The following is a 12651-nucleotide window of genomic DNA, read 5'->3' as shown; positions in this document are numbered from 1 at the left end:
AAATGTATTATTTACAATGTACGATAAAATATTTTTTACTCGAATAGTCCGACTGTATTCATAGCTGAATGTTTAGAAGCAACGAAAAAATCAAGGATTTACGAAAAATGTAAGCATATTTCCAGGATTTTTAAAGAACAAACAAAATTCCAGAACATTTCAAGAACGGCCAGACACCCTGCTTTAAAAATAATTGTGACGATGACGAATAAAATCAGAGTATCCAGCAGATTCAATGAAAAAAATTCCTTAACTTTTTCAGATTTTCCAGGACCAGAAATTAATTTTTTCCCTAATTTTTTAGTATTATTTTTCCCAAATATATATTTTGATTATATCTATATGATAAATCAAATCAATATTAAATCATGAAATAAAATAACACGACGATGAAAATATAAATTAACGTACACGCCCGAGATGAATCGATTTTTAACAACACAGCAAATTAGTGTGCTGGGAGTAAAGAAAAAGTTTATATTTATTTAGAGTATTTTATTATTTAAAATATTTAAATTTATATTTATTTAGTCAGGGAAAAAATTAATTTCTGATCTTGGAAAATCTGAAATAAAAAATTTCAAATTATTGAGACAAACGTAGAATAATGTGAAAAAATCCCGATAAATAGTAAAATTTTCTGATTCTTCTCTGACAATTTCAGATCGATCAAATTTCTTGAAAATATTCAATTTTCCAAATTTCCCTGACTGCTAGACACCCTGAAATTGACGATCAGCGATGAGAAGAGAAAATAATAAGATGTCGCGCTAGATAATGATGTATATAGGCGTGTCTACATAATGACATAATCTATCTACTGATAATTATTATCAGTATACGTATTGCAGGAAGTTTTCCTCGTATAGGAAGCGACAGGGACGAGTGTTTCATTCTCGATGAATAAATATCTCTCGGAGAAGGTTCAGCTACCGATTGACACCAACCTTATTTTTAGATCCCTAACCCTAACATGTTTCTGTTACACGATCCAATAAGCACAATGTGAAATGAAGGAGGATTAGCGGCGACCCTCGTCTTCTTTTTCATACCATAGAGGAAGAGACGTGGCGAGTATTTAAGAGAGAACGACGACGAAAAAAAAATCGATGATCGGAATCGGTAGAAACGATCGGATGAAACCTTCCGGTCGCCAAAAAGCCAAGCTCTCATTTTGTCCGTCACATTGGTCAATATTTAAATAAGTTTGCGACGATATTTATTATCCGGAAACCCTCGTTCAAATATTTAGCTGCCAAAGAATCTTATCGGAATCGTTTTATCAAACGCGCCCACATGGATCCGTCTTTCACCCCTTTAGAAAAATAAGAGATCTTCAAAGTATTGCATATTTCCAGTAATTGCTCTTTGTTTGTCATAGATTTGACAATGATATATAATGAAGAAAATTATTAAAAAATTTTAAAAATGTTTTTTTTTTTTAATTTAGAATTTATGGACAGGTTACTCATTATTTAGTGCGCCGATGTCTTGTAATTTGATTGGATTTAACATAAGATAATATAATTATATAATGAAGGTACGTATTGTTAGACTCAAATGCGCGAATTGTGTAAAAGTAAATTATGAAAAAAATATCTCCAATAATTTCCAAAATTTTACATGATAAAAGTCAAGTTGGAAAACTAAATTTTATATCTCTGTGTAAATAATATATATAATATGTAACGCATAATTTTTTAAAAATTAAACTATGCACCAGAAAAGTGGAACATTAATAAAAAATAAACGAAATAAAGTGATTAAAAAGCTCACAATTGTTTTTAAACAGATTTAAAAACAAATGTAATAAAACCTTATAATACCTTTATATCACACAGATATATTATTACTTGAAATATATGTATGTATCTAAATGGAAATGTCTCTATTAAAAAATTTGTTTTCGGAAGAGATGGTTTTATCGGATCACGTAAAGTACTATATACCGTTCTAAAAATAGCGCCGAAAAACGTAGCTTATAAAAATAAGTGACTTAAAGGTTCCGAGGTGACGATCCTACAGGTGGTTGCGAATAAATCCGTCCAAGATTACAAGTAAGTTATACGAGCAATCTGGAGCAATTTCGCTGCGGGATCCGATGGTGATCCTCTTTGAAAGTCCACGTAGAACTAGAGGGTCGACCGACCGTTCGCAGATAGGTAGTTGTTCAACCTTCCCTATACCTAAGATAGATCAAAGAGCCGCGCAAAAGGTACAAACCACCAGTACAAGGTGTCCCGATAATAACCCGCCGATATTCAGGCTTTCATTAGATGAGAAGTTCGTAACATAACACGGGCCCTGTGTGTGCTCGTATGCAACAGCGTCTACGAAACTCTGCAAACTCAATGAGCAGTCCCTTTGATAGAACCGGGGCTCTTTGTCACGAAATTTTCCCGCTCGTCCGAGGATGCGTGAGAAATTTACTGTCTCATTGTTTTCGCAAGTCGCTATAAGTTCGCCTTTGACTGTCAACCATGTAATCGCACTTTTGCCACGCAGTTAATGTATTAATTGCGCACGGTTAATGCATATTTAATGTGGCGAATTGTTACGTCTCTTACTGCGATATTCTGCTCTACCCGGGAACAAATTTTTTATATATAATTAATTCTTTATTTATTTTTATTTATTTATTTATTATATATAAATAATTGTATAATTATACATATAATCGTAAAATTATGTCTATTTTTATACATAATTATATAAATTTATGTATAAATTATAAGGGTTCATATATAATCATGTCAAATTACATATACATATATATATATATATGAAAAAATACTTATTTATTATATATATAAAGTTTATATAATTATATATAAAAAGCACTTTTATCTAATTATGTACATATTTCATATACAATTTTGCGATTATATATGTATAATTTTATAGTGTTATACATATATATAAAAAATTGTTTCCCAGGAATCCTGAAACAAAAACCACTCACAAATTCGTGCGAAATAAAATTATATAATTAATTTGCAGATTTAATTGCGCAATTAAGAGTATTAAATAAATTTAAAATATATAATATATTTTTGTGTATTAAATATAAATATAATTTTGATAATGAGCTAAAAGGAATATCTGGATAGGTAAGCTTTTGCAATGCACGATCTAGCTAATTTTGGACAATACTTCGCTATCTGTCAGTTAAGATTCTGTCAAACAGGAGAACATGCGGAGATCAGTTTTGTGTGGGTGGGCTTAATTATTTAAAGGATTACATAGGTCTCGGGAGATTCGCGGCAAATAGGATCGTTGCGAAGGAGAATTCTACAAAGCTCTGTTGAATATTGCATAACAGAAAGACGAGCCAAGCTGCCCTCATACATGTATATGTATGTGTCTATGTTCGGCAGAAGCAAAAGAGATGCGAGAGAGAAAGAGAGAAACACACTTCAACTGATATGTTTGCTCTAATGGAGGCCGAATTTCGTAGGAGGATTTAAAAAGTTAACCTGACAAGCGAGATGCCTTTCATGACGTATAATCAGCTGATTACCTTGCAGAATGCTTTTATGAGATTCGTAAAGGAGATTAACATATTACTGAAATCAACCATGAAATTAACAAAAGGCAAAGGCGCATATAATATTGATCACAAATAAGTAATTTAAAAAAAATAGACTAATACGCATATAAAGGATAAAAAAACTATAGAAAGAACAAAACTTGTATTTTTTTATACTGTTATTTTTTTCGTATATTAAAAAAACAATGCGTATGATTTTTTAAATTGTCGAGCTGTTTTCATAGATTTAGTTTTTTAAAAAAATATGTATTTATTTATTTACTTAATATATTTTTCACTATGAGTGATCGATATTCTTTCCCAATATTTTATTAACATAAATAATAAAATAATACATATACGTAAATTGTAATAAAAATACATATCAGAAATTAATAATTTTATATTAGTTACGTTTAATTTTAAATTGTAATTTATATCTTGATAATTAATTATCAAAGAAAGAAAAAGAAAAGTGATATTCATTATATCAAGAGTTTTTGTATTGCCATTTGTAAGGTTTGATAAAACAGACCTTAAAAGCAACCCTATAAATTGTTGCCTTTGCTTAATTGGCATGAAAGGTATTTAGTTTCCCATAATTGTGCGCAATATCTCGACAATAGTGCATTTATCATCGTATTCAATGGTGATTTCGACAAGATATATCCATTGAAATTGGCAAGGATTCTATCATATTATGGCAAATTGTGGCTCCAATTACGGGTTGATACGCGATTGAATCAAGCAGAGAAATATAGCTTTTCTAGTCAAAAATATCTCTGAACCTCCTTATAATTTTCACGAGACATTCTCATTCAAATTGTCTATCAAACTAAAAGAAATGTCTATTAAAACATTTCCGCTAATAATTTTTTTCAATAAATATTTGCAATAAATTAAATCCTAATGCAGTGCTTTTAATATTTCAACATCCGATTTCAATACTTAAGGACTAATTTAATACTATAGTCTTTAAAACATACTTTAATAGTTTTAAAAATAATTTATATCAATACGTCTCTCTCCATTACCCGGAAAAAATGTTTATGTAACAATATAAAATTATATAGAAATATATAAAATTATACATAGAATCGCAAAATTATATATAAAATATGTCCATACATAATTAGATAAAAGTTTTTATATATAATTATATAAATTTATATATATATATATATATATATATATATATACACTAAATATTTCTTCATATATATAAATATATGTTTCATATATATTTTGACATAATTATAAATGAACCCTTATAATTTGTATAAATTTATATAATTATGTATAAAGGTAGACATATTTCACATATAACTTTACAAAATTATATGTAAAATTATACAATTATTTATATATAAAAAAAATTTTAAGTGTGCCTACAAATCCTAATAAATTAATTAAAATAACTTGGAGGATATCCGGAGACGCTAAGAATTCAACTGATCTAATCGTAAAATTATTTTTGTCTCCAGCTCTTGAGTTCAATCGTGGTGGTCGGTGGAACAAACGTGGCCGGCGCACTAACACATCACCCCCGGGAATTGGCGCAAAGACAGGCCTTCCTCGAAACCCGACAATGCGTTGAAGCACGTCTGACCACGCAGCGGGAGAATCAGCAACAGGTACGTTGCTGCATTTACGGAAAACTATGCATCTCAACTTACGTGTTGCTCGACGTAATATAATAAAATTAATTGAAAAATAAAATTTTTTAATATTATATTTTAATATAATTTTTTTATTAATAGGAGAATAAATTATAATATTTATAATTTTGAAACAAATAACTGTCTCTCTAATTATTCATAAAGCGGTAATGTTTCAGAAAAAAGAACTTTGAGAATTCCATTTAAAAAATTAAAAAATCTCATTTATATTAAAAAAATACATTTAAAAATATAAACTTTTAATTTAAAATGTAATAAATGTAATTAGTAATAAAGTTATGAGAAATGAGCAAAAAAATTAAAAGCAAAGGAAATAATTTATATTAAAGACATCTCAAGACAAAAAGGGTCAATAAGTGTCATGTAATTATGGATTCGTGTTTCGATGAACTACATTCTTATAATAGTTCCCATAAATTAAGAAAATGCAGCTGATTTAAATATCATAACTCTCTATTTCAACTGTTAAGAAAACTGTGAAACGTCTGGAAACGTCTCAATAATTATAACCGGGAGATCTATTTAAATGTTAGCTCCTTTATCGACAAATCGATAAAGCCCTGTCACGGAAATAGCGATTATTATCTTATTCCTGTGGGACGTCATCCTATTGGAATCTCGAATAATTGACGTCTTTATCGATTATTAATAACGCAATGTTCACGTAATCTGCAACGTGAGCATGTGAATATATGAAGATCCTTGTGTTCTATATTTAGAAACCGCAAACCGCTCGAGCACATCAATGAATAAGCATTCTCTCAGACATCCTTACATACAAGAACAATTAACATAGAACGTTATTTAAACTTGAACAATAATAAGAGAAAAATTATTAATGAAACTTGCGTAACGAGAATAATCCAAATATATTTTTAATTATTTTGACAAGTCTAGAAAAACATATTGCATGTATTTCTAGAACAGAAGAAATATCAATTGAATAATATTAAGAAATTTAATAAAATATTAATAAATTTTTTTGTAGTAATGTAAGATATGTTGACGTTTATAATTTCCATGATGGAAAATATTAAATGACAGTAGCTTTAAAAAAATGTATTGAACGCACAAAAATTACAGCAGTGATGTTTCGTAGATCCTCGAATAAAAATTTGTAACTTGCGTATATTTCGTTGCGCGATTAAAAAAAATCTTTCTTAAACAAAGAATGTAAAAAGCAACAACGAGCGATTTAATTTTGACTTTTGTTTAAATAGCAGATATGTTAATCGACGGCTGAATATTAAGCACATGATTTACATTCGACAAAAGTATAAATTAAACAAAAAACAGTATTATCTGTAAAAGAACATGACTCTAAAATTACGTTTAAAAATTTCCCTGTTAATACCTAACGTTATATATTTTAAATGTTCAAGCGAAAAATGATAATTTGCAGCCTAAAATTGATAATGCAAAAACTTTTTGTTGAAAAATATATTCGCCTAACTTTATAACTTATACATGAAGATAAAAATGCATAATGTTGTGTATATCAATCAATTTTTTTATACAAATCACAAAATTTTAATTATACTAGAGTGCATTATGCAAGAAAATAAATGGAAATATAATACGACAAATATTCAAAATTAATATAACAGGAAATAAATATTAGAAAGATTGATATACATACATGTCAAATAAATTGTTAAAGCTGGAATTCTGTTATATTTAATTATTTACAAAAACATTATTGCTTCGAGGTATGTTTTATTGTTTTTTCCCAAAAATGAGAAATTTATTTAAACAATGAAAAAAAAGGGAGGAAAAAATGCGCATATATACAGGGTGTTTCAGAACTGGCAAAAAAATGGCAGATTCCTGTTATTATTTGGATACGATTTTTTCTTACAATTAATGAAAATGTTGAGGGAGGCCATCATTTTTAGCATTGTTCCCAATTTTTATATTATGTATCTTCATAACAAAGTTTTATATTTAAATTCTATTAAAGCAACTTTACCTAAAATCAACTGAAGAATATAATTCTATTAACATTTTATTTCCACAAGACAGTTTTCAAAAGAGCCTTTATTTTCAACTGCTTATAATTCGAAAATTATCGATATCTCGACGTTTTCGCTGTGAAAAAATCGTCTCAGAATGATACCAGGAATCTGCCATTAAAATTTTTTCCGTCAGTTTTGGAACACCCTGTATAAGTGTGCGCACGCTTTAACACAATAAACTAAATTTACGGTTGAACCCGAACAAATAGTTAATGAATATTTGGTGGCGGTTTTATTGAAATCTTGCGCAAACAATTCGTCCATTATATTTTTCGACTGCCGGACAACACGTTCACGCTAAATAAATTTACCGCGGCTTTGTTGGCCGACCGCTTCACGTTCCGAGCGGATTCACGTGCTTTTCAATACGCATATATGCGTGCATACGCAGGTAATATGTATTATTTTAATACGCGTGATGTGTGTGCCAACTTCCATCTATTAGCAACAGTGAAGTAACAGTGGGCGATATACTGTCAAATAATAATTAATTATTTTACACCGCGAATATATCGCATCCCGTTCAACGCACTCCAACGAAATAAAGTTTCCGCGAAAATTATTAACAATTAATAAATAATATACGCGCGCTCGGCAGAGGATCCAGCAAAGTCCTATTCAAATTGCAGCTTGATTCGGTTATGTTTTACCGTTGTTTATTTAAACCATCTAGTTTTGCGACGTAAAACGTTGCTTCCCGTCAATTTGCACGTTGATTATATATACGCGAGAGAAATAATTCGCGGAAAATATACTCGCGCGAATTTTATTCATTTCCATTTCTCGAGCATTTCGCTCTACATCTGACGCATTGCGTAAGATATTTATTTTATTTAAAAATAATGTAAGGTTTTGAATTACGTTTCGCAAAGTTTAAAAAAATTCTCATTTAATATCATAGAATCATATATTATTTCTACAATCCCAGTATTCGAGAATAATAATACTGGATTATTTATTTAGAATCGTCGCGGTTCGATGAAATGTATAATTTGATTGCAAACTTAACAAAAAATTTATGGGCGTTAAAATAAAAGCCGAAATATAATGTATTATTTATATTTATATTATGTATTACTTATAAAATTTTATAAAAATAATCCTAATTTTATATATTACAAAAGCAATTATACTTAAAGAGCAGATATTCTGATAACTAAAAAAATGGACTTATATATGATATAGAAAATATAAATTATTTATTTATAATTTTAAACATTTACTAAATGAAAGTAATTTATAATCAAACACACAATCTATTTTTTTTTTTTTAATAAAATATTAAATGTATTCACTAAATTTCATATCAGTAGAAATTTATTTGTTGCACTTGCATAGAGAACACACTGCATAGATATATTTTAACACAATTAAAATTTGTAATTTGTAAACAGAAATATCTTTGATCTATTTAGCAAATACAATAATTTTGTCTGATAATTTTTAAATATTTCTTAAAATCCACTTATATAGTTTTTCTTTTTTCTTGTTTAGTCTTGTTCTTCTATTTAATAAATTTTGCAGGAAAATATGATGTTACTTTTCAATTCACGTAGTTATTCTATGTATTTTTCGTAATAGGACATAATCAAGATTTATTTTTGTTTAATTTTTTTTAATCAAAAATTCAATTGTCAACAATTACTTTCTTGAAAATAATGGCAAAAATTATATGCAATCTAAATAATTTCACTTAAACGGCAGGAAAAGGTAAAAGAATGCAATGATGTTGTGCATCCTTGCACGTAAATCATAAAAAATAATATCATGAAAAGCTTGAAGGTATACGTTTAGTGTTTTATAGTACCTTATAATAAATTTTATAAGATTCTTATTTTTCGGAGCTTATAGATAAAAATAAAGATGAAGAGAAATTTTGAAGATAAAATTTTTTAAGATGAAAAGAAGGGAATTTTCTAAATCTTGCAAGATTTTATTAAAAAGAAGAAAAATGTGCTAACAACCCAAAGAATTTATTAGAATAATATAGACCATAAAGAAACATTTTTGAGTTTGTACAATGTGAGTAAAAAATAGGAAAATATTTCAAATTCTGTATTAGATAATGATATAGACTTTAACATTTATCATTTTCAATTTATGCATTTATGCCTTACACTATTAAAAATCAAAAATGCTTTTTCTTCAGGAATACTAGGCTTGTTTAGAAAAATAATTTGAATATTTTTTTACAAAACAATCCGAAAATGTTTTATGTAAAAAAGACCTAAAATAAAATTTTGGCAAACGGTGTACTCAACTCTCACTATATATCCATTGTTTAAAATTTCACCATCATGTGATAGAAAGATATAAATGGAATTTTCTCTCCAACTCTCTGATGACGAGTTATTTCAAGCGAAGAACCGAAATAACCGAAACCGAAATAATTGACGGAAAGCGGCGAGGTTCTATTAAAGATAGCGTCTTGTGCTCATAATCACGATCGGCCAACGACGAGCTGGCTTTATGCTATTAATCAGAAATCTGTGACCTGTCGCGATATCCATCGACTATTATTCGCGTCTGCTCGCCCATCATTCAGTATATGCGATAACGTTAAATGTGCATGTGATCGTTTAAGGACGAACAATGTGCATCGAGACACACCCGTTTCTTATCATAACGATGATTCTAATTCTAGAAAAGAATGAATCACGTCAAAGTAGCGCCGAAAATCATTCGCGTTTTTGGAGAATTAAAAATAAGCTTTCAACAGAAAGGTGTTAAAAAATAAAATTTATATTTAAATTTTACTAGAAATTTTTAATAAATAATGCTAAATAAGATTTTTTCTATTTTTATGTTTAATATTCAACTAAATTATAAAATAAAAATTATGAATTTCTATTAATATGAAATTTAGTAAATACATTTAATATTTTATTTAAAAAATAATAGATTTTTTAGTTCTCAAAATATCTGCTTTTAAAATAGGACTTATATATTTTTATAATTATTTTATTTCCTGACAGTTCCAAATTTATAAAATTTTCTGACAATGCCCGTTTTTCCAGATTTCCGTTAGACACCTTGATTATAAAATATTAATAAAAATTAAAAATTTCTATTAATATGAAATTTAGTGAATACATTTAATATTTCATAAAAAAAAATAATAGACTTTCTTAACATTTTGTTCGTTCGATTATAAATTACTTTCATTTAACAAATCTTTAAAATTATAATTAAATAATTTATCTTCGATATCATTCGAGTCCATTTTTTTAGTTATCAGAATATTTCCTTTTAGAATAGGACTTATATATATTTTTATAATATTTAAATAAATTGTTAAATTCCGAATCCGGTTAATGATTCCGTCAACATCGAGTTAGCGGCATCGAAATCGATCGGGGTTTCGATAAAAGCTCTCGGAGCGAGAGCTTTATGCAGAATCGTAGTAGTGCAGTGCTCTGCATTACGCGAACATAACATCGCGATTCTACAATAAAAGCGCACGACTCTATGTCCGACGTATCGACCATCAATGTGCAACTCTCGAACGCGCTTGTCGTCGACTTCGGCCGCACTTGAGAAGTTCCCACGATGTTGACGAGCTCTCCACGTGTTCGAACAAAGCCGCCGTGGAATATTGCAGCGTGCAACCAGGTCGTGTTACATAGTTCGATGCGAAACAGCGAAGATTACCGGGCTATCGCGAAGCTCGTTCTTACGTTCCTCGGCTCGCGATTTCCATTTCGATTTCCATCGTGGGAAATCACGAGATATTCGAAAAGCGGGAATGTTTACTCGCAGTTTACAATTTCGCGCGAATAAATAATTAAATAATTCCGTAGCTATATGCGAGATGTTTAACGTTCCATCTAAATTCTGAACAGTTGAATTTCAAATGGACGCTAAAGAATTTTATTATTTAGTTCGCTTTCTTTTTTTTTCTGCTTTCGCTTGTAATCTTCTAAAAAGGTCTCGAAATTGTAGAATACAAATCGCCTAAGTGTTTGGAAAATATTCAATATAAGAATGATTCTGACACGTCGCATATTCTCAAGACGAGATATATATATATATATATATATAAGTGTGTATGCATGTCTTGGATGGTTATCCGAGTAATGCACTTTAGCTCTTATGACTGTATTAACACCCGCATGTCCCTCATACATTGGCCTATCCATTATAATCCTTGCTATACAGATTGCTTGAGAGAATCCTTCCCAAGGACTAACTTAATGATGCTAGCAAACCATTATCACGTAAGTGAAGCGATTGTTTGATAGCATAATCTTATGTTAGCAAATCTGATGAAAAGTAGAATTGGTTTTGCATGTACGAATTATGACGGAATTGTCAGAGAAGTTACGTTACGTAATTAACAAAATTATATGTATACAGGAAATTTAATTTAATCTTCAAAATTATAATATCTCATATTAAAATCTATAAATGTGTGAGTTTGCAAAGCATATAATTAATTAAATTAATTAAAACAATAATAATAAAATTTTTATATATAGATTTTTTATACTTAATTATATTTCATCGCTTTGATTCATTTTATTAAATTTTTAAACTGTGTAAAATTAAATATTCTCTATATGACATTAATTTATATTCCAGGAAAGGCTTCTGCTCAGCGTATTACCCAGACATGTAGCCATGGAAATGAAAGCTGATATAGCAGGAAAACCAAAGGATACGATGTTTCACAAAATTTATATTCAGAGACACGACAACGTGAGGTACGTCACATCAAATGGACCCATTTAAAATTTGTGTTTAAAAAAAACTTATTTAAAAATGCTACTTTGACATTTCGCAAATGAAACTCGTTTCCACTTTGTCACTATAATTTAAAGGAATTTTTGATTACAATTTCTATATATACACGGTAAAAAACATTTCGTATTTCTGTTGAAATTATCTTGTGTAGAAATTTTTGTGTTAAAATTTTAACATACTCTTATGTTAATATAACATATTGTCGTTATGTTATTTTGACATTTGTCTGTTGAGTTAATATTCACTATTTTTAAGTGTTAAAACAACACAATTAAATGAAAATGTACCAATTTTTGCTTATATTATATTTTTTGTGTTATTTTTTCACATATTACGTGTGTTATTTAATTACATAATTGTTTTCTGTTAAATTAACATTAAAATTAGAGTGGATAAATTGGGACATGTGAAATGTGTTAAATTTAACACAATTTTTTTTACTGTGTAGATATTATAAGTAACGTCAAATTTATTATTTATTATTTGGCAAATTCAAAATAACACACGTAATCACTCGATCACGAAATTTCTTCGAAATGGAAATTCACCGCGACGTTATATGTATCCGATTTAAGTATGTACGCATTTGACATAGAGAGAATTCTAGATCGACTTACTGTGGATTGAGATGTAACATCCAAACTCTCATATATCTGACATTTCGCCGAGCTCGGATCAATTTAAC

The 12651-nt window shown here is 28.8% G+C and overlaps 1 protein-coding gene across 5 annotated transcripts in view; it reads left to right on the top strand.

Moving 5' to 3' along the window:
* LOC114929866 (adenylate cyclase type 6) overlaps positions 1-12651 on the top strand; it is a 124870-nt gene that overhangs the window by 85408 nt on the left and 26811 nt on the right. For all 5 annotated transcript variants that reach the window (XM_085489724.1, XM_085489719.1, XM_085489720.1 and 2 more), the window contains 2 exons: positions 5014-5163; positions 11805-11926. In XM_085489724.1, coding sequence (XP_085345850.1) covers positions 5014-5163; positions 11805-11926 — 272 coding nt within the window. The remainder of the gene's footprint in view (positions 1-5013; positions 5164-11804; positions 11927-12651) is intronic.

The sequence above is a fragment of the Nylanderia fulva genome, unplaced genomic scaffold (genome assembly GCF_048542155.1).
Source record: "Nylanderia fulva isolate GAGA-0341 unplaced genomic scaffold, ASM4854215v1 Scaffold9, whole genome shotgun sequence".
Lineage (NCBI taxonomy): Eukaryota > Metazoa > Arthropoda > Insecta > Hymenoptera > Formicidae > Nylanderia > Nylanderia fulva.
The sequence above is the reverse complement of the archived record's forward strand: the minus strand, read 5'-3'. Positions and strand labels throughout refer to the sequence as shown.